Source organism: Bombyx mori, chromosome 11 (assembly GCF_030269925.1).
Source record: "Bombyx mori chromosome 11, ASM3026992v2".
Lineage (NCBI taxonomy): Eukaryota > Metazoa > Arthropoda > Insecta > Lepidoptera > Bombycidae > Bombyx > Bombyx mori.
Window position 1 is genome coordinate 309,725 of NC_085117.1, and position 23,518 is coordinate 333,242.

At 40.8% G+C, this 23,518-nt stretch overlaps 2 protein-coding genes across 4 annotated transcripts in view; one reads left to right on the top strand and one right to left on the bottom strand.

Annotated features, from left to right (window-relative positions):
* Positions 1-18,631, bottom strand: part of LOC101736386 (lachesin) — a 61,479-nt gene extending 42,848 nt beyond the window's left edge. For 2 of the 3 annotated variants that reach the window (XR_009974179.1, XM_012693483.4), the window contains exon 1: positions 18,327-18,618. The gene's annotated coding sequence lies outside the window, so the exon portion shown is untranslated. Of the gene's footprint in view, positions 1-18,326 lie in introns of all 3 variants that reach the window. The other variant, XM_004922235.5, reaches the window with a different exon arrangement.
* On the top strand, positions 3,843-7,026 carry LOC110385528 (uncharacterized). Its single transcript, XM_038014158.2, has 4 exons — positions 3,843-3,873; positions 4,810-5,109; positions 5,676-5,956; positions 6,736-7,026. Exons 1-4 carry the CDS (start codon positions 3,843-3,845, stop codon positions 7,024-7,026), a joined length of 903 nt encoding a protein of 300 aa, XP_037870086.2.
* Positions 18,632-23,518: the final 4,887 nt, after the last annotated feature.

Here is a 23,518-nt window from a genome sequence, read left to right on the forward strand (position 1 = left end):
TAGCTTATTTGAACAGTTAAACGCCATTTTTATATAATTTACGCTTTCGTTCCTAGCTATACTAATAACTTTGAGGAGTTATACCAGCTTTATCAAACCTGTAGCCCTAGCAAGGGCCATAAGCCATAAGATTCAAACAAGCTAAATTGTTTTTTTTATTACATCGATGGGTGGACGAGCTCACAACCCACCTTAGATAGACTTAAGAGGTTATCGGAGCCCATAGACATCTACAACGTAAATGCCGCCACCCACCTTAAGATATGAGTTCTGAGGTCTCAGTATAGTTACAACGGCTGCCCCGCCCTTCAAACCGAAGCGCATGCTTCACGCAGAAATAGACAGGGCGGTGGTACCTATCCGTGCGGACTCACAAGAGGTTCTCGACCAGTAATTTTTTTTGCTATCGCTTAGATAACGGTCACCCTACCAGTCCACCTGGAATTAAGTGGTTATCGGAGCCTACTAAATTATGATCAACGTTAATATCGCCTCCCGTATCGAGACATGAGTTTTAAGTCTTAGTTCTACAGTACAGCGGCTTTCGTACCGCAACGCACTACTGCTTCACGGCAGAAATACGCAGGGCAGTGGTGGGCGGTCTCACAAGACGCTCTAACAAGCTCTTGAATAAATGGGATCTTATTACCATCTCTAGACTGATAAGAGCTATATGCCACTAATAATATCCTTTCAATCAGGACAGTGAGATCAAAATTATAATCCTACTAATTTAATAAAATATACGTGAAGTTTGTAAGAATGTATGGATGTATGTTTGTTAGTCTTTCACGCAAAAACTACTGAGTGGATTTTGATGAAACTTTAAATAATATAGCTAACACATCAGAATAACACTGACTATAATTTATCTTAATATATATAAATTACGTGTCACGTTGTTTGTCCGCGATGGACACCTAAACTACTGAACCGATTTTACTTCTTTTTTTTATATTTATTTTGCTCCAACTTAGGCCATATTATGGTTTTTATTTCGATTAATGGTCGCAATATTTATTGATTAACAATAAAATGATTTCTTAAGTTGATTATTGTTATTAATTGTAAGTTTCATAAGTCTAAAACAGATGGCGCCATAAATCAGTTTTTACGACATAAATATCTCATAGATGGCGCTGTGTTAAAAATACCAACGTTTCACATAAGCTACAATTAAATGGCATAAGCACCACGTGTAGCTGAGGCTAAAGTATAAGTCATATTTATTTCGTAGTAAACGCAATTCAGTGAAATCCAATTGTTCTTACTTTGTTAATTTTTGGTATTAGCATAGCCGGCCGCGTGCTATTTAGAAACAAAAACCTTAGCCACAGCAACGTGTAGCCGGGTCTACAAGTAAAGATATAGTGTGAATTACTCGAAATATAACGGTAAGTAGAGAAAAAGCACTGCTATCTTATCTTCATAATCAACAATAAATTAAATGTTCCCGAAGCGTAGGCGGGTCGCAAGTCTATACTAATATATAAATCTACAATGGTTTTTACGGATGTTCCGTTATAACTACTGAACCAAGCATCCGATTGACTTGAAACTTGATATCCATGTAGAAAATACATGTACTTAATGGATAGGTTCATATTTATATGAGTGTTGGATTCTCTTATAATAATAACAATAAATAATAATGTTAATTTTAAATGCCCAGCGAAGCGGGCGAGTACGGCTAGTTATTAATAAATAATCTTTATCTCTCTTACCGTGGCCGCCTCTGACTACATATCCGTCCCAAGCGAGGGGGTAACGCAAAAGCTGCTGTGGCCCCAAACATATCTTGTTGGAACCTTCTCATCGGTGCTTTCAGGCTTTCCAAGCACCGATCAAGAGTTCGAAGGCTGTAGACACAGCCCACTGAGTTTCTCGCCGGATCTTCTCAGTGGGTCGCGTTTCTGATCCGGTAGTACACACTGCAAAGCACTATCTTTGCATAATATTAGACGCCTTCAGCTCTAACTCTAGGAGCAGGCTCGGGGACTCCGGTAATCGTACTCGTCGAACTCGACAAAGAGTTCGAAGTGCAACCTAACCTAAACATCAGCCCGCTGAGTTTCTCGCCGGATCTTCTCAGCCGGTCGCGATTCTAAACTAGTAGATTCATTCGCGAAGCATCTACTCTTGAGTTGTTAGGTCTCCTTTGGAGGCGTTCAGGTAGCTGTTAGCAAATCCCACCCCTCCTGGCTGAGACCTTACTCACCCACCTGTCGTGGTGAAACTCAATCATAAAAAAAAGCCTTTGCATAATGTCACAGCTAGCAAAGTATGTCAGGCTGTGCGTGTGAGCTCACCTACCAATACGTGTGTAGCTGAAATAGTCCCTTCGACTACTAGATAGGTCTTAGACACGATCACAAGACGAGCTACTGAGTTTCTGTGCGCAAGCGTCAACGGCTCAGAGTGGCTAATTCAGACCGAAGTTGAGGGAGCTGATGATTTTATTGAAGAATTTGACAAGTTCTTCTGGTTAAACTAACAGCCAAAGTGATTGCTCGGAGCAAGTGGACGTGGGTCGCTCTCATGCTTTCGAAATACTGGAGTAGATCAATGAGGTGGGCCTACGATCTGGTCAAAGGGGCTTGTAGGGACTGGATGTGGGAGGCAAGAGAAGGGAATGGAGCGCATTTGAAGAGACCTACCCTCAGCATTCGGTGTACACGGGTTGAAGAAGAGAAAAGAGAAGAAATGATTTTATTGAAAATTACTTGGATATATTAGTTCCAGTAGTCCCACTTAATGCCGTACACGAATCTCCATGGCCCGAATTAGAATAATTTCGTAATTCTTGTTCAATATTTATTATTTAATTTTATGATTGTTATTTTAAATGAACTGTGAATGTGGAAGGCTTTAGAGGAAGAGGTAGACCTAAGAAAAAATGGATGGATTGCGTGAAAGACGATATGTGTAAGAGGGGAGTGAGCGAAGAAATGGTATATGATAGAGGAGCATGGAAGGAGAGAACATGTTACGCCGATCCCGGGTGATTGGGAGAAGGACAGGAGAATGATGATATTATTTTAAATTACGGTAATATTCACAGACACTAGTCTATAAAAACAATAGAATTAGTTGTATTTTTGTTTGTTTTTTTACTCCATACTCCAATACGTTTATAGCCAAAACATAAATTTTGAAGAATCTCGAGTGAGGTTAGATGACGGAGAAAGAGAGTTGAGGAAAAATTCTACAAATTTCTTCTCTTTTTTGCTTAGTTGCGTGGACGAGCTTACAGCCCACCTGGTGTTAAGTGGTTACTGGAGCCCATAGACATCCACAACGTAAATGCGCCACCCACCTTTGAGATATAAGTTCTAAGGTCTCAGTATAGTTACAACGGCTGCCCCACCCTTCAAACCGAAACGCATTACTGCTTCACGGCAGAAATAGGCAGGGCGGTGGTATCTACCCGTGCGGACTCACCAGAGGTCCTACCACCAGTAGCCTTACGCAATTAATGGATGCCCCCTGAAACTGAAAATCGCTATCAACTTTTAATTGTTATTAAAATATATATAAGACCGTCGCTAAATGAATTAGACACGTATTTTTTTTTAATGTTAATTATTTAAATTTATATTTTTAATTAATCACAAATCAAGCGGTTAGAACTTTTCAAATATTTATACAATGATTCCGACGGACTGTTTCTAAACTTTTTGATAAGTCGATGCGTAAAAGCAATGTGGTTGTTATAACGTTGTAGGTAATGGCTATTTTTGCTTGGCAATGACGTGTCGCTTGTGTTATTAGAAAAATTATGGCTTTAAAATTTGTATTGTATAAATATCTGTAGCTTCGAAGTTATTTCAGACGACCAGAAGATGGTAAAGGGGCTCGTAGCTTGGTTATCTCGTAAGTAAAAGTTAATTTAAAGAAAAAAAAACAGGGTCGATTTAAAAGTCCATTTTACGGTTTTAAAATTCGCGTCAAGCTGTTTGTCATTTACAGGTTGAACGCTATGCGGCCCACCGGTGGGCTTAGCGTGCTATACCATTCGAGACAATCCAAAGTCAGGGAATCATAAATTTTTATCAACTCGAGTTTTTTTTAATTTATAAAATGCGATAATTTGCATGGAAGATTTTTTTATTTATTGCTTAAGTGGTTGGATGGGCTCACAGCCCACCTGGTGTTAAGTGGTCACTGAAGCCCATAGACATCTACAACGTAAATGCGCCACCCACCTTGAAATATAAGTTCTAAGGTCTCAAGTATAGTTACAACGGCTGCCCCGCCCTTCAAACTGCTTCACGGCAGAAATAGGTAGGGCGGTGGTACCTACCCGCGCGGACTCACAAGACGTCCTACTACCAGTAATTACGCAAATCTTAATTTTGCGGGTTTGATTTTTATTACACGATGTTATTCCTTCACCGCGATTTAGCGACTTTTACACAGTCCCGCAGTAAGCTTGTTAAGCCGTAAAAATTTTTTTTACGTCCACGCATTACGAAATACGAAGACAACGTCAATGACTATGTCAAGTACAATCAATTTTGGGTTTCCTTTGTTTCGTGGAAGGATCATTTACGGACATATTTAGCTATGCTAATGTCAGTGGCTACGGACAGTAACAGTATTTACTACCTTAACTATAAAATAACAAGCAGTGGTAAATCTGTGACGATTTAAAAGCGAATGTGGAAGACTTATGCAAAACCCTTGCGTCATATGTTAGACATTATTTAGGAATTTTTAGGGTTGGAATTGTTGGTCAAATTAGCAGATAACCATGGACAAGAATATTGACGTTTTAGACATTAAAGTTCCGATTGTTTTTCTTCACAGTTCTACTCCTGGGCTCGACCTACGGTCAACCAGTAAGGAACCCCTGCGATCCTTGCCCACAGCCCTGCGAATGTCCCCCTCCGAACCCATACCCGTGCGACTCATGCTTCCAGCCCTGCAATCCGTGCTTACCGCCATGCCCGCCTTGTCCCTACGAGGATGCCTGCCAGCCGGAGCCCAGTGACCCGTGCAATCCGTGCGACGCGTACGACTCAAACATCCAGGGAGAGGTCGTGGATTTGCACGCTTGCAGTCCCCAGGAATCGAATGTCAAATTTGTGTACGGACAGGCTCCGGCCGGTGAGTTTTTATTACAGCGCCATCTATACGTAGAAATTGGAAGGCGTCAATTGCGCCAACAGTAATCATACGGAACTGTTTGCATACCGCATGGTCCGCATGGAATAGCGCGTTCGTCCGGTCCGTGTTCGCGGTGACGCAGCCTAGCCTTTTGGTTCTAATAGTGAAGAGTCGTCATACAATGGGCTTTGACGACTAGGAGCTGGTGGGAGGACGGCAAACAAAACCTTGCACTCTTCACAGTTTTTGGTTACCGTAAACAAACCAAGAGGCATTCTTGAGGACATGCTAGAGTGTAGATGTCTAATCAGAATTTGTGATTATACCTCCATTATAAAGCTATTTTAAAGTTCTTTTGCGACTCGTAAATACAACTAAAATCCCTTTTACGGTTTAATCTAGTATTTCTTATGATTTTATTTCCGATGTTTTGAATATTTTACAGCCATCGCGTAAAATAACGCGGGATTAAATGGTAAAAGTGGTCTTAATTGTGTCTACGACTCGCTGAGAACCGAAGAAGATACCATAGTTCAACATTTCAAGGTTTCAATTTCAAATTTCAGGAACATTCTTGGTTAAGCCTGGACAAGTCAGGTTTCCGAGGCCTCAGCCAATCTTAGTGCGCCCGGGGAAGATAACTCTACCAACTCCGCCTTCAATCTACGTGAGACCAGCATCCGTCCAGCCCCCTGCCCCCGCCCCCATCACGGTTAACCCACCGCCAGTGCAACCCCCGACACCTTCACCGTTCTACGTCAGGGTGCCATCAGTAAGACCACCGACCCCAAGGCCAATTGTGGTCAGACCCCCACCAGTCGAAGTGCCGAAGCCAGCACCGATTCAGGTAACTATCGCTATGAAGCTACATCATTGTGCGTATTCTAAGACCGCACGGGTTGATGACACTATTCCCCATGATTCTTGCACGAAGAGGCCTTCAATCCGGTTCGTAGGGCTAGATAGACGCCGAATTATACAATGGAGACCTTCAGATGCGCGTTCACGTTCACATTACGACGTCTGTAAACACTGGTAATATCTTAAGGCCCTTAATATAATAAACTGTATAATCATAATTGCTCGTTTCTGATCGCACTTCCATCTGATCGACTGACTCAATGGTGCAGTGATTAGCGCCCCTGACGTTGGCATCGAGGGTTGCGATGTCGATTCCCACTTGGGGTAATTCGTGTGAGGAACATGAAAGTTTGCGAATTGTCTGGGCGTTTGTTATCTACATGTATAGATATATTTCTATAGACAGCAGTACCTAGTTTGGTGCTGGATAACCGTGCGTGCCTTGTTGACGTGGCTGCGACAATCAATGACCTGAAGGAGTCCAACATAAACCTTACTATGGTTAACGATGATTTTATGTAATAAATGTGATGTTAAGGCCTGCCTTTGAATCTGGATCGATTCCAGTCAATGTCTTTGTTAAATAAATTAGTGGGTGGTCGTAACTGTTTTTCCTAGCGTATCAGACGCAACATGTCCAGCATTAGAACGGAGTCTACTTTACAGGGGTCGTAGTGCTTTGAGAGCAGTCTGGCTATCATTAGATACATCATTTGTTTAAAACCACTTTACGAATAAGCTAACCTAATTAATTAAATTTACCAGGTCCAACCGAAGCCAGTGCAGCCTCCAGTACCGGACACACTGGTCGTCAGCTTACCCAGGATATCCGTGCCTGCTGCCCCGACAATCTGCTTCTCACCTAATCCCATCTACCGCGTTCACACAATAGGAACTCCAAGCATCAAAAGCGTATCGCGTAACTTTGATTTTAACGGCTACAACCAGCCGCTATGCACAAATAGTTGCAGCCAGCCAATTTGCCCCAACAGCGGCAACCAGCCTACCTGCACCAGTGGCTGCAACCAGCCTATTAGCTGCAGCAGCTGCAACTAGCTTATTTGCGCTTTAAAACAACAAAACGGTGCACACTACAGGCTTTTGGTGATTTAATCAATTTCCATGACATTTCGACTTTTGTCCAGGGTCTTTAAAATACCAAGCTTCGTACTCCACGTCCCAGGTTAGGTGTTAAATTGTGATATAAAAGTTATGTATACGATAAACACAACTTAAAGTAACAAAAAATGTATTTTAGGTATGAAAATTGTTAAGATCCTTCTTAGTTTCAGTGGAGTTTTAATTTATATAATGGATATGTAACTTTAATCTTAAAAAATCAACCGTTCGCCTTGTAGTCTGCACTGTCATTTATTTTTATATATAATTATTGTATTAATTAATTATTTTGTAAATTACATTTGTAAACGTGTGAAAGATCGAAATAAATGCAGATTTATGTTTTGTTTGTGATTCATATCATTGTTTTTGTGCTTTTATTGCTTAGACGCGTGGACTAGCTCACGGCACCCCTGGTGCTAAGTGGTTACCGGAGCCCATAGATATAGCGTAAATGCCGCCATCCTTCTCGAAACATGAGTTCTAAGGTTTCGGTACAACGGCTTCCCCACCCTTCAAACCGAAACGCATTACTGCTTCACGGCAGAGCTATGAAGGAAGAGGTGGTGGTATCTACCCGTGCAGACTCACAAGACGCCCTACCACTAGCACCTATCTTTTTGCGTTACATTATATTTGGTTTTCCTTGAACGTTAGTGGCTAGAGAAGTTCATAGACTTTATAACGAGAATTCCGTGATTAACTTAAGACGTGACTTGTAAAGTTTATTGCTTAGAGTAAACTTCCACACCGCCAGAGACAGGGAGGGAGAAATATCGTGCGAGAGAAGTGATACAGGAAGGTGGTTGCGACCCTCAGCAGTGAGGGAAACGATGCAAGGGACGCCTTTAGCTCTAACACTAGGAGTAGGGACTCCGGTAACCGTAATCTTCGAACTCGGCAAAGAGGTCGACGTGCAACCTAACCTAAACATCAGCCCGCTGAGTTTCTCACCGGATCTTCTCAGCGGGTCGCGATACCGATCCGGTAGTAGATTCATTCGCTAAGCAACTACTCTTGAGTTGTTAAATTTCTTTTAGAGCGTATGCCATTTAGATATCCGAGAGGCAAATACCAAAACCCTCCGATTTCTGTCTCCTAACCTACCTTCAGTTCCATGTTGAAGGCGTGCAATTAAACTACTTAAGCCTTCTCCTTGGGTCATTTTTATTTATGTCTTTTTTATGTCTGTTGGCCCGGAGGCCTTTGTTTAACCAGTACAGGTAGGCGAGCAAGGGCTCAGCCAGGAGAATCTCAGAGGGCTGATGCTTAGGTTAGGTTGCACGACGAACTCTTTGCCGAGTTAGACGATGACTACGGTTACCGGAGTCCCTACTCATAGTGTTAGAGCCGAAGGCGTCTAATGCAAGGGTTATTAGATCTGATGACGTAAGGACGTGTCTAGGACATCGACGGTGACTGGCTCCTGCGTGATCAGGATTCGGGGAGTAGCTAGTTACTTGAATCGTATTTTTTATTGTCCTTGTAGGCAGACAAGCATACGGTCCATCTGATGGTGAGCGGTTACTGTCGCCCACGGACGTCAGCAACGTCAACGGCAAAACCTAAGCTGCTTGCTGCCTACCGTATCTGTGTACGTTTCTCAAAGTTATTTTGGGATTCGAGTAGGGTGATTAGTAATATTTGAGTGTCGGTGTGCTTTTGGCGCTAGTAACACAGGAGAAGATACCACGATGCTCAATGTATAAATGTTTGTCAATTTATAGTAAACAAAAATACAAAAATACATTTCAAATAAGCCCAATTTTATTTAAATCATTTACATGATGTTTTTTGTACATTGTTTTATAGACGAAGGAATATAATAATATGTTGAGTGGTTGAACGGGTCGTTGCTGTGGCCCGTAGACATCAAGAGCGTCAAGAGCGCAGCCAAATTATTGCTTTTAAATTAAAGTATTGTTGAATGATAGCGAAATTTTGTATTTTAGTTTATCTCTTAACAAGAACCGAACATAGATTATTTTTATTAAGCCAAAACCAAAAACATTACACAATGTTTAATTCATTCGAAATGAAGAACTTTTTTTGGATACAGATTCGCCATGTTTTATATCTTTTAGTGTAAAATCCGTAACTTAAAAAGAATATTCCAATTTGCTAATATAAGACGGTCATCCAGATAAACATGAATTTAGTCAACTATTTCAAATTTCCATCGATATGTAATGATTCTTTTTGGTATGCCTTGGTATGCTTGGACTTGGACAATAAGAACTTCATGTGGTCGCGGTCTTCTGCTTCGAACGAGGATGACGTGGAAGAAGTCATAAAAAAGAACGGCCGAAGGGTAATCCAACGCCGTACCCGTGAACGGTGGGTTCGCAGACAGTCGTCGCTCCCCCCACTGGATTTATCCCGATGGGGAAACCGTATCCGTATGGAAGACCGTAGCTCATGAAATTGGGCACATTCTCACAGACGGTCGTGCTCCCTCCTACGGGCAGGGCGCGGCTTGCGATGTTCGGAATCGTTTCACAAACAGAGTTTACAGCTGGGACGCTCAAGTTCGACAACGCCGGCATCGGGATGCTGGGTAGACCCGCAAAACCGGACAGACCTGGGAATCCGACCCCAGCGTAGCCCAACGGGGTGTGACCATTAGATACAGTCTCGCACACAGTTGACCCGGGTTGGCCCATTGTGAAGCCGAGTCCTACGCCGAACGGGTACGGCATCTGGTAGCCCAATCCCGCCCCGATGGTCGGGAAAGGAAGCATTGGCAGCATATTACCCGGGCTGGTCTCGCACACGCTCGTAGTGGACGGCGGAATCAAGCCTGGGTACAGTTGCGAGGACAGAGCGTAATTCGGGGTTGACTCGCAGACCGTGGTCTGGCCCAAAGGGTTGCAGGAGACAGAGCATATCACGGCTGAAATTAAGGTTTAACTCATTAGCCCTTTGACTGCCATGTAGGTCACCGGTGTACTGAAGTAATTATGTCGATTTCTATTACTAAGTTGCCGTAATATCTAGTAGACTCTGGGAAAGACGAATCGAGACGACTTCATAAATTCCCGCTAATTCAGTAACAGCCATACGAATTTCAAATCACCCTGCTATTTAACCGGTTTTAAAAAGGGTCATATTTCATGAGTCCGATTTTAAGACATATTTTCGGGGTAAGTCATCGTATTCCGGTGGTAACATAAAACCGGACCAGAAAGGGGGTAGGGCTTGGTCCTAAACATCGCGCGGTCCTTACTCTACATGCGAAAGTGGCGCTTCTGACAAGCCGAACTGTTGAAAACCCATCACATGTCAAAATCATGGTAAGATTCAGTCAAATAATACTATTTACAGGGTAGATAACCGCGAAAGTTTAAAACCCTTACAGAGTAGCAATTATCGTAACATTTAAAGGGTCAAGTTTCAAGTGACCAAAGCTCTAAATTGAAAAACCAGTTTTTAGGCAGGGTACCACCACCCTGCCTAAAAACTCCTGTCTCGAGGTGGGTGGCGGCATTTACGTCGCAGGAGTCTATGGGCTCCGGTTACCACTTAACACCAGGTGGACCGTGAGCTCATCCACCCATATAACCAATAAAAAATAAAAATTGCCGACGCTACCTTACCTAATAGGCAAATCGCAAATCGCGCCATGTTTGATAGCGGACTGTATCTGTATCGTTGTAAGAAAACCCTAGTCTTTTATACATTAAAAATCTAATTAACATGTTTATTTATGATCTGGCACGGTCCGTGTGATATTACAAATGCGTTAATTAAAATGTGTTATTAAACAAATCCACGATTTCGGATTGACCCTCGCGCGACAGTTAGGAGAAACATCGACCGACAATGCGCTAATGGCGAACCTTTTTATTGTGGCAAGACACGGTTCCCACTGAGTTTCTCGCCGGTTCTTCTTAGTGGATCGCGATTTCGATCCGATGGTAGATTCTGCAAAGCACTACTCTTGCTAGGGCCAGTTAGCAAATTCTCGCAGGTTGAGCCCGTGAGTTCAGCTACCCGTCTAGGCGTAGCTGAAATAGCTTCTTAGGCTACCAGCAAATAGGTACAGGCCCCGACAAATCCCTGGATATGTCGGTCCCAACATCACCTATAGTCCAAGGGTTTTCGAACCCTGTAAGTATGAGAGACGCCGAAAATATTATAACACATTAAAAGTAATTTAAATAATAAGTAAAATTAGTCTCGATAGTCCAGTAGTCAGCGCACCTGATGGTTGTGCTGAGGGTCGTGGGTTTGATTCCCGCGTCTGGCAAATGTCGTGAAAAGGTTTTTGCTCTTCGCCTGGGCGTTTATTATCTATATCCTCCTCCCTGAGTCGCATTCCTCATGGCTGAGGGTCGTGACCTGGTCGTGTCCCATTATCCATCTTTGGATGATGTTTCGCCATCTTCGTCTGTGCTCGGCGGTGCGTATGGCATCCAAAGTGTGGTATCCAAAGTGGTGCGGTCTGGTCAGACAAGCGCACTGGATTGCGGCCATGAGTTTTTGCCTGAAATCTTGCCAGTTACTATAAATTGTTCAAGATTAGCCGCTAAGGTCTCAGTATAATTACAACGGCTGCTCCACCCTTCAAACCGAAACGCATTACTGCTTCACGGCAGAAATAGGCAGGGCGGTGGTGCCTACCCGTGCGAACTGGCAAGAGGTCCTACCACCAGTAATTACGCAAATTATAATTTTGCGGGTTTGATTTTTATTACACGGTTATTCCTTCACCGTGGAAGTCAATCGTGAACATTTGTTAAGTACAACTGGTAAGTAATATCTATTTATTGTATGTATGTATTTCCTTTAATAATGCATTATTAATAGTACATCGGAACATACTTGCTGTATCTTTATCTTTTTCAGAATTTCCGTTACTTAAACGGTTGGCTGGAAGAAATCGCTTTTAGCGATAAGACCGCCTATTATACAAACGTATCTGCTTGTTTTCTAATGATAATTGTGTTTTGGTGGATAGTGAAGTATGTTCTCTCTCTCTATCTTTCTCTGTCAGCGAGAGAGCATTACATTTTTCATAATAAAAAAGGGTGCACGAGCATTAACTGTTTACTATTAAACCTACTTTTTTGTCAAACAGCAATGATGTCCATGGACGCCTATAATCTCAGCTCCGCAAAACCTCTAACCGCTGAGTCGCTAACACATTCAACTGTTTATACTAATCTAATCAATTCGACACGCCTCAAGAAAGTTTATTAAACACCAGAATTGCGAATTAAAATTAAATGTTATCAGTGACAGTGGCTTGGTTGACAACGGCATTGTCGGTGTCAACGCGCAAACTCTAAAATTCGACAAAATCGGTTAAGTAACTGTACACGCGGACAGAAGAATTATATGTGTATTGGTAAGAACGGAACGAATTAAAGAGTGTCGAACGAAGCTTTAAGACGTGAGTGAGAGAAAAGAATGACAGACAGAACGACAGAGAAAAAGAAGAAGGCGAAGACGGTTAAGGCGTAAAAAAGGTTTTTTTTTATAGCTTAGATGGGTGGACGAGCTCACAGCCCACCTGGTGCTTAGTGGTTACTGGAGCCCATAGACATCTACAACGTAAATGCGCCACCCACCTTGTGATCACCCACCAAACAATCCCTCGTTGATGTGCATCGTGATATGCTCTCTGGTGGTGTATAGTCTCTCGCCGACTTTTAGCTCGTTTTCGTTCTTCCGGGAAGAAGTTCAAAGAATCATCATTCTCCTGTCCTTCTCCCAGTCACCTGGGATCGGCGCAACATGCTCTCTTTTTCCACACTCCTCTATTATATACCATTTCTTCGCTCACTACCCTCTTACACATATCGTCTTTCACGCAATCTATGCATTTTTTCTTAGGTCTACGTCTTCTTCTAAAGCCTTCCACATTCATAGTTAAAACTCTCTTAAGCCGTCCAAAGAATGCGCAACGAGAAATTAATAACACTGAATTTGATCTACTGACTACAGTGGAAGCTAAAATAATCTAATCACAATAAATTATTGCCATTGTTTAAATCTCAAAGAATATTGCTTGCTTTCTGGTGGTAGGGTGACTTGTGAGTCCGCCCGGGTAAGTAACCTGCCTATTTTTGCCGTGAAGCAGTAATGCGTTTCGGTCTGAAGGGTGGGGCAGCCGTTGGACTGCTCAAACTGAGACCTTAGAACTTATGTCTCGTTCAGGTAATGGCATTACTTTGTAGCTGTCTATTGGCTCCGGTAACTACTTAACACTAGGTGCGTCGGGACATGGTGAGAGAGAGCGAGAGAGCGAGAGAGATAGAGAGAGAGAGAGAGAGAGTGAGAGAAGAAAGAGAGATAGAATACACTTTATTGCACAGAAAAACACAATTTACATTCAAAAACAGTCAACAAGCAGATACATTTGTACAATAGGCGGTCTTATCGCTAAAAGCGACGGTCAGTCTGGCATGGTCAGCCTATCTAAGCTTTAAAAAGGCTTGCAACTAACCTAGCTCCATAGAGTCGGACCAAAAACCTCGCACAGTCTGTTGGCATACAAGTTCAGAGCTTTAAGACGTAGTTAAAATGAATAATGATCTCTACGCTTAATACTAATGGCAATTTAAGCTCAGTTATTGCCAAATGAGAGTTTCGGAGAGGCTTTCAAGCTCAGTTGGACGGTGTACTCTCTACAAAAACAAAGAAAAACATAGATATGATCTTAACATACTTAACGTTGTTTTGGGGGTTTTGTGGGCGTTAAATTGACAATGTCGGATAACTTCATCGTGTCGTCGTCGTGGCCTAAAGGATAAGACGTCCGGTGCATTCGTGTTGAAGCGATGCACCGGTGTTCGAATCCCGCAGGCGGGTACCAATTTTTCTAATGAAATATGTACTCAACAAATGTTCACGATTGACTTCCACGGTGAAGGAATAACATCGTGTAATAAAAATCAAACCCGCAAAATTATAATTTGCGTAATTACTGGTGGTAGGACCTCTTGTGAGTCCGCGCGGATAGGTACCACCGCCCTGCTTATTTCTGCCGTGAAGCAGTAATGCGTTTCGGTTTGAAGGGTGGGGTAGCCGTTGTAACTATACTGAGACTTTAGAACTTGTATCTCAAGGTGGGTGGCGCGTCTACGTTGTAGATGTCTATGGGCTCCAGTAACCACTTAACATCAGGTGGGCTGTGAGCTCGTCCACCCATCTAAGCAATAAAAAAAAAAAAAAAAAAAAAAAAAAACTTCAGTATTTTATTGAACCATGCAACAGATCCTGAAGTGCTTTTAAATATTTTTGTAGTACTGTAGGCAGCGGCTTGTCTCTGCTCCTGGCATTGCTGAAGTCCATGGGCGACTGTAACCACTCACCATCAGGTGGGCCGTATGCTCGTCTGCCTCCTACAAAGGCAATAAAAAAATATTACACAAAAAAAACCTGTCCACATTATATTATAGGTCACGACCCTCAGCAGTGAGGAAACGACGCGAGACGGAGTCATTGTATCTATAAAATATTATTTTTATTTTTTACTGCCTAGATGGGTGGACGAGCTCACGGCCCACCTGGTGTTAAGTGGTTACCGGAGCCCATAGACGTCTACAACGTAAATGCCGCTACCCACTTTGAGATATGAGTTCTAAGGTCTCAGTATAGAGTAGGTTCGACGAGGCTTGGCGGCATTAGGACAATAATACCTTTCGCTATGTCGGTGAACTAATCTAACTATATACATTGAAATACGTAAAGCAAAAACTTTGTACGCCTTTTTTACGAAAATTGCGCGGACGGAGGAGTATGAAATTTCCCACACTTATACAGAATATGGAGAAGGAGTGCAGAATGTAATTTTTTTTTTTTATTATGCATAAAAGAGACATCAAACCAATTTAAATAGAACATTATACACACTTCCATGTATTTGACACAACACATATATATGTCGGCGCAAATATGACTATTTACCTAATCTATATATTAATACGTGAAGCAAAAATTTTGTATCCCTTTTTACGAAAATTGCGCGGACGGAGGAGTATGAAATTTTCCACACTTATAGAGAATATAGAGAAGAAGTGCACAAATCTAATATTTTTTTAAAATAATGCATAAAAGATACATTAAATCAATAAAGAAAACATTACACACACTACAGACCATGTATTTGACGCACACACGCATGCATACTATTTATTGTCAAACTTATGTTCTTGACGTCTGTTGTCAAATTGAGAATAGATTTTAACTCTATAAAATTATAATTATATGTAGTGCATTATTCTCTGTACATAATCTTTATTATAATATGTAAGTTTATAGTAACATTAATTTTGTGTTAGTCCCAGGCACCATTATTATTTCCAAAATTGGATACTTTTCATAATATAAAGTGTGTTTAAATATCTCGACAATGTTCCATGTGTAGCCATAACACGACACTGGCAGAAATTGCTGAAAGTATCGGCAGATTGCCATTATAAAAAAAAAAAAAATATTGTTTGTCTTTGTTAATATTTTTTATAGTGTAGTCTTGGCGAAATTTGTGACTATAGAAGTATAAAATACAATCATAATAGTGTACAAACTTATTATACAATTCCAATTAATTATAGTCGAATTTCGACTACTGCGGGACCTCTAGTTCTTTTTAATTATGCATAAATAAATATGTACAATAAATCAATAAAAAAACATTACACACACTACCATGTATTTGACATACACACGCTTATATACTCTTTTGCTATTGTTAAATTTCGTAGTCTGATTGAGAATAGATTAATATTGTTTGTCTAAAGTGTAGTCTTGGCGAAATCTGTGATTATAGAAGTATAATAAATAGTCTGACAATAGAATCATAATAGTGTACAAACTTTTAATTTCAATTAATTATAGGCGAATTCCGACTACAGGGGGACCACTTATGCATAAAAAATACATTAAATCAATTTAAAAAAAACATTACACACTGTGATTATTTTATAGAAGTATAATAATAGTATTTGACAATAGAACCATTTAATTAATTATAATCGAATTTCGTCTACTGTGGGACCACTAGTTAGTATTAACGGACCTAAATCGTGCCTAGCACAAATAAAGCAAATGACAAACTATCGCCCCTGTGTGTTAATTTATAAATCAAATTGTATTTATTTGAGTTAGGCACGCGAATCGGGGCCGCGCTGGACTCATTGGACACTGGATGACGTAGGGTCTCGCAGCGATAACGCTTGGACGGCTTGGTACGACTGTAGAATTGGCAACGGACATAGATAATTCGTGTGTGCTACCTACCCTCATACCATGATTGATTACCGGAGTACAATTCATCCATACAACCTAGAACCACTGCGTTCATCGACAGTGCGTTCCCAGAGATCTTTTTTACTGGTGGTAGGACCTCTTGTGAGTACGCATGGGTAGGTATCACCACCCTGCCTATTTCTGCCGTGAAGCAGTAATGCGTTTCGGTTTGAAGGGTGGGGCAGCCGTTGTAACTATACTGAGACCTTAGAACTCATATCTCAAGGTGGGTGGCGCGTTGTAGATATCGATGGGCTCCAGCAACCACTTAACAATCAGGTAGGCTGTGAGCTCGTCCACCCATCTAAGCAATATAAAACAACGTACCATCCGGCTTTGGAATGAGTTCCCCTTCACGGCATTTCCCGACATGACATGTCCTTATTCAAACGAGGATTGTGGAGAGTACTTGACGGTAGGCTGCAGGTTGGCTTTGTTCCTGACATTGCTGAATTCCATGGGCGACGGTAACCACTCACCATCAGGTGGGCCGTATGCTCTTCTGCCTACAAAAGAATTTCGGCGAAATGTGCAATGGCGATAACTGCCTATATATGCCGGCGAAACACTTAATCATAGCTAGACATCACAGTGTTTCCAGAGCTTGCTTCACTTGGAACCTCTATGTTTTCTGGCCTGTACCTTATCTTGCTACTCCTGAAACGAAGTCCCTCCCATGATATTTCTCGTGGGCTGCCCTTCCGCTAGTGAGCTTCGGAATGGTAAGCAGCGTCTCAACAGTTCCCTTGGCATTAACAATGTAATTTGTTGCTTAGGTGGGTGGACGATCTCACGACCCACCTGATGTTAAGTGGTTACCGGAGCCCATAGACATTTACAACGTAAATAGTGCCGCCGATCTTGTGATAACAGTTCTAAGGTCTGTTTTTACAGTACAACGGCTGCCCCACCCTTCGAACCGAAACGCATTACTGCTTCACGGCAGAAATAGGCAGGGCGGTGGTACCTACCCGCGCGGACTTACAAGACGTCCTACCACCATTAATTTGTATTGCGGGTTTCGTTTTTATTACACGATGTTATTCCTTCATCGTGAAAGTCAATCATGAACGGTTGTTAAGTAGGTATTTAATTGGAGAAATCGGTACCCGCCTGCAGGATTCGAACACCGTTGCATCGCTAGATACGAATACACCGGACGTCTTATCCTTCAGGCCACGACAACTTAAATGCGACCAGATGAGCCGTAAAACCGTATCGTATTGGCAATGTGGAAAACCTTATTAGGTACCTTAGGTTAGAACGTGCATTTATACCAAAATTCTGAAGGTTTCTGTCACCAAGCGCGGGTCATGCCTTAGAGGGCGAATTATCGCAGTTAACACTTCAAACTCATGATGGAGGTTGATCTTTTTATTGCCCTTGTAGGTAGACGAGTATACGGCCAACCTGATGGTGAGTGGTTACCGTCGCCCATGGACGTCAGCAATGCCAGGGGCAGAGCTAAGCCGCTGCCTACCGCTTAAGTACTCTCCACAAGCCTCGTTTGAAGAAGGGCATGTCATAGATATCCGGAAGCACCGTGGAGGGGAGCTCATCCCAAAGCCGGATCGTAAGATGATATACATCAATGACGTCCATGGACTCCATTAACCAAGTCAACGCCAGATAGACCATAAACCGTGTAATATAAAATAAAATGTAACTTTTTGTATTGTCTAGCCATTATATTATCCAATATTTATACATCGGATTTAATGTGGCGAACAAAGAGCTATTCTTTATTCGCGAAATCAGAAGCGCTTTAGTTTAATTCGATTAATCTCCCTAGATATTTTCTTTCATTAGCAATAAACACCATCAAATATAATACGTATTTTATACGCTATCACAAGGAAAATGTTTTTTGATTGCAACAGGAAAACTCTGTACTATTTTCACCGATATATTTTATCAGTTGTTAAATATTATCAACCTAAAAACTTTATAAATATTGTAGTGGAATTAATAAATAGACTTACCTGTCTATTTTCAATAGGATTCCGCTATAGGACACACAGGATATGACGTTAGAAATCTTCTAGTGTAAGTCAACGGGTAGAAGCCATCTTGGAAACGAGCAAGAATATCCGAGTGAATTAGTTTAACACAAAAAAACACAGTTTTAACACTGAAATATGAGTTTTATTTGAAAATTACACATATTCACTTATTGTTTTATTGTTTTTTTAGGGTTTTTTCACAGGAAACCCGAATTACAAACTGGGATTGCGGACAAACGAGTGTCTGCGTATCGTGCTCCGGACTTAGACTGTCTACCTTGGCGCCGTTCGATAAAGCTACAAGGAGCTTTAAAATTTAGATGCGGCGCTTTAAGGGTCGCAATATTTATGTATATAGGTAATAATAATGAAATAGCTGGGAACAAATCGCATACGGTCACCTTTTGTGATTTTGTGTGACATTTTAGAAATGAAATCAGCTTAGGAGAGTAATTAAAAATAATTTGACTTATTATGTAAACTACTTTTATTTTGTTATATTCTTAACGGCGTCTCCTATAGTTACAGTTTTCTAAAACTTTTAGTAAATAATAATAGCTAGAAACAAATCATGTACGGTCATCCGACTTCAGTTTAATATTCCCTGCGTTACGAGTACCAGAGCTTGACGTACATACGTATATACGTTTAAATATATATGTACAACTGGTGATAGGACCTCTTATCAGGGCGCATGGGTAGGTACCACCAACTTGTCTATTTCTGCCGTGAAGCAATAATGCTTTTCGGTTTGAAGAGTGGGGCAGCCGTTCTAACTAGCAAAGCAATAAAAAAAACTCCACTATTAAGTGTAAGAATGAATATATTGTTAAATAACACTCATAAAACTATTGTAACGCATTTTTAGCAGTGCCTATGTCCAAGGTGGGTCGTTATTGTTACATGAATACAAACATTGAAAATAATAATGACTATATTTGATACAGCGTATGGAATAACAGGAATGTTATATTTGCATTTTTTATAGCAGTCTATCTGCAGTCTATCATAGAATCTAGATTTATTTTGTAGCTATTCACTACTTCATTCTGTTCTAACTATAAAACCGTATGCTGTTGTAAATAAAGAGAAAATATCTTAGCAATGTACGAAAAAAAATTTAGCTTTTCAAATTGCCGCATCCAAAAATTTTACATTCACTGTAAAAGGTGAGATAGAACGAGACGGACTAAATGTGAGAGAGACAAAACGAGGGCGCGTTTCCCCAATTTTCATGGAAACGTTTATTGTTAATTTTTACATGTTTATTTTCGATTCTCTTCTTCTATTCAGGTTAAAGGACTTAGGTACGTCATATTTATTTATTTATTCGAGAGATTAACAGCAAAATGCATACATATACATATAATGTTAAGTAGACAATAATTAAACAAGTTTCCGCGCTATTTTCACGTCACACGAGCAGATAGGGTTCATAAATAATAACTGAAATTAAGTGTCTTTAAATTTACATAAATATACTTAAATAAGTATAATAATAATAATAATTAAATAAGTATAAGTAAGTATAATAATATACTTAAGTAAAGCAATAAGGAATATTATGAACTACTTAAAACAAACTGTTATCCTATGACTATAAGAATATTTAATAAGATACCAAGCAGCATAAGAGATCTTCCACTAACTCAATTTAAAAGAAAATTATATTTATGGCTAATAGATGAGGCTTATTATAGTGTGCAAGAATTTTTAAATGATAAGTGTTGTACATAATAAAATATTGGAATAAGAAGTGATAGAATGTAAAAATAGATAGATTTAGTAAATTTTGTGTTAGAATTAATATAAAAATAAGTTAAATTTTCGCATGCCTAAACAGGCGAAACATATGAAACTATGTCCTATATCCACAATATCTTGTAAACTATATTTCTGGCGAATAAAGATTATCTTCTTCTTCTTCTTCTTCTTAAAATCGCAACTAAACTCACGAAAATAAATCCAAAATTCACCCAATAACTCTTGCATTAGACGTCTTCAGCTCTAACACTAGGAGCAGACTTAGGGACAGTCTCAATTATAACAGTACAACGGCTGCCTCGTCCTTCAAACCGAAACGCATTACTGCTTCACGGCAGAAATAGGCAGGGCGGTGGTACCTACCCGCGTGGACTCACGAGACGTCCAACCACCAATAAGTCCTCCAATTTGAGATTTCCCCAATATTCAAATTTCTGTCTACGGAAAAATATCTAAAAGGTATTGTAAGCATAATTCATTCATAGATTTTAGACGTGAAATTTATCGCCATCCGTTAAACATTTGAAGATTTGGTACTAAATATACAGTTGATACTTCGAGCGAATGTCCAAAGGCCTTTTTACTTATCATTAGGTACGCCGTGCGCTAGCCAACGTAACAAAAAGAAATACTTAAGTTGGATCTTAGACTTCAGTACTGTAGGCATAGCTACAGCTGCGCTACGATTTTGGACGCTACGTCGTAGACGCTCTACAAGGCGCAAAAGCACTTTTTTGTGCTTCAAAGCTAAGTTAAGTTATTTCAGTCAAAACTGCGGAGAAACTGTTTTGAAGAGGAAAAGTCGGGAGAGGATTTCTTACAAAAAAAACGGCTTATTCTCACATTACATCGACGGGCGAAATGATATTTGGTTTGAGCGAAATTTTTGCAACTACACAGGAGAGTCATTTAAAGTTTAAAATTCGGAAATATATATATATCACAACAAAAAAACTGCTTTTGCTATTTGAATGGAAGAAACTCAATTGAAGTTCAATTATAAGGAACGAATTGTTGTTGCTAATACAAAATTATTATTTTTGGGCTAGAGAGACCATGTCAGCGTCGCCGGGCTTAAACCTGACGATGTTGCTAACATAAATCTAGCAAGAGCAGTGCTTCGCAGAATCTACCACCGGCTCGGAATCGCGACCCACTGAGAAGATCCGCCGAGAAACTCAGTGGGCTGTGTCTGTGGGTTAATTTACTCGTCGAGTCCTTCGTCGCAAGCGACGGGTTTCTGAGAACGATGACCGGTGCTTGAGGTACTTAAAGCAGTTAGTAGATCGGGAGGATCCGAGATGACGTGGGCGACGTCGACTGCTTATCATTTGGTCCGCAGAATCGGCTACATAGTTTCCGGCGGATACCTGAAGCAATTAGTATTGCTGAAGATAGAGGACCCGTGGTGAGGTTGAGCTACTGGTGATAAGAAATCATCAAACTAGACACAGGCAGAAGTACGAAGAAGATATCATGACGTCAATTTTGCTTCGAGACGTGGTTGAAGTCAGTTTGAGTGACTTTGTTTTAATAATTAAAAGATTACACGCGCCATGTGAGTCCGCACGGGTAGGTACCACCACCCTACCTGTTTCGGTTTGAAGGGCAGCCGTTGTACTGTAAAATCTGAGACTTCGAACTCATGTCTCGAGGTGGGTGGCGGCATTTACGTTGTAGATGTCTGCGGGCCCCAGTAACCACTTCACACCAGGTAGGTTGTGAGTTCGCCACCCATCTAAGCAATAAAAAAGATGCGTGGTGTCGTGGTACACCGGATAGGAACGAAGTTCCTTATTATAAAAATATTAATTTTAAGTTCTATTCGAGGTATAAAAAAATAAAACTAATTGCAGTTGCTGAAGTTTCGCAACAACCCACGGTCATTCGGTAACATGCGAACTTATTGTGATACACTTCATTCACGGTTGTTTGCAGAGTTAGTGTATTGCGCAAACGAACGCTCTGAGATCGTGGTCAATGAAGAATAAAAATATATGATATTTTTGGTAGGTTTTTACAAAGTTAAGTCTAACACTGTGTGCATTACTAATAAAAATCTTACGTTAGGTACGTTTTTTCCCGGTTAGGGTACCCTCCGCATCGTCCCATAAGGAACTTCGTTCCAATAAAAAATATGACATAATTTTTCTATGTGACTTCGATCTATTTCAACAAAGATATATTGCCGTAAATGTCTTGAGCGACTAACTCTGGGTAATATTAGAGTATTTTGTTTGCCTATCAACGTTTTTTGGCATGGTGGGGTGAAGTTGGGCGTATTATGATCGAATGGTACCAGGGGCCTGCCTATTTCCGCGACGAAGTAAGCAACCGTCTGGAATCTCTGGGCTTACAGGACTTCGGTTCTCTCTGTATTTAGTACCGTATGCTCCACGGGGACTGCTCTGAAGATTTCGCGTACTCATCTGTTTTTTTTTTATTTTTATAACTTAGATGGGTGAACGAGCTCACGCCTACTTGGTGTCAAGTGGTTACTGGAGCCCATAGACATCCACAACGTAAATGCGCCACCCACCTTGAGATATAAGTTCTAAGGTCTCAAGTATAGTTACAACGGCTGCCCTATCCTTCAAACCGAAACGCATTACTGCTTCACGGTAGAAACAGGCAGGGTGGTGGTACCCACCCGCGCTGACTCACAAGAGGTCCTACCACCAGTAATTATGCAAATTATAATTTTGCGGGACTTCGGTTCTCTCTGTATTTAGCACTGTACGCTCCACGAGGACTGCTCTGAAGACTCCGCGTGCTCATCTGCTTCTACCATTGTAACGCCCGCCGTTCGACTGTGGAAGAAGATTCCCCTCTCCACAAAATTCCCAGGGCGCTATGACATGTCCTTCCTCTAACGAAATTCTAGCAGATTGACCGAGACTCTTGGTTTGCTGATGTCCACGCGCGACGGTCACGTTTGACGCCATTCGGGCCAAAGTCAGCGAAGCAATCATAGAATACCTATACATTAAAACTCTACAACCCCACATATGACGTCATAAGCTCTGATCAACATATCTAATCTATCTAATCGGTTCTTATTTATTCAATGTCATAACAAATTAAAATCACCAATGTTTATTTTGTAAATTACAATTATCATTCAAACTTCTTTAATTATGTCATCGCTTGCCAGTATACCAGCTCACTCATTTGGAGGCTACGACTGAACAAATTATCTTAATCTTATCACGTACGAAAACAATTTACTGTGTGGTCATTGAATGTCATTTTACAAAATCATGTGTTCAATACATTAATAAATTATTTATAATAAAATTATGTTAAAATTTTTTGGAAACATAATGTGTTTCTTTAATTGGCTCATGTTTGGGAAAACATCCTCTGTACCCTGTGTCTAGTTAAATGCTGTTGAAACATTGTTTATT

Excerpts from the sequence above, each read along its gene's own strand:
- LOC110385528 (XM_038014158.2), top strand. The coding sequence starts at position 3,843 with ATGGTAAAGGGGCTCGTAGCTTGGTTATCTC. Across the intron at positions 3,874-4,809 it reads GCTCGTAGCTTGGTTATCTC|TTCTACTCCTGGGCTCGACC; the intron begins GTAAGTAAAAGT and ends TTTTCTTCACAG. Across the intron at positions 5,957-6,735 it reads CGAAGCCAGCACCGATTCAG|GTCCAACCGAAGCCAGTGCA; the intron begins GTAACTATCGCT and ends TAAATTTACCAG.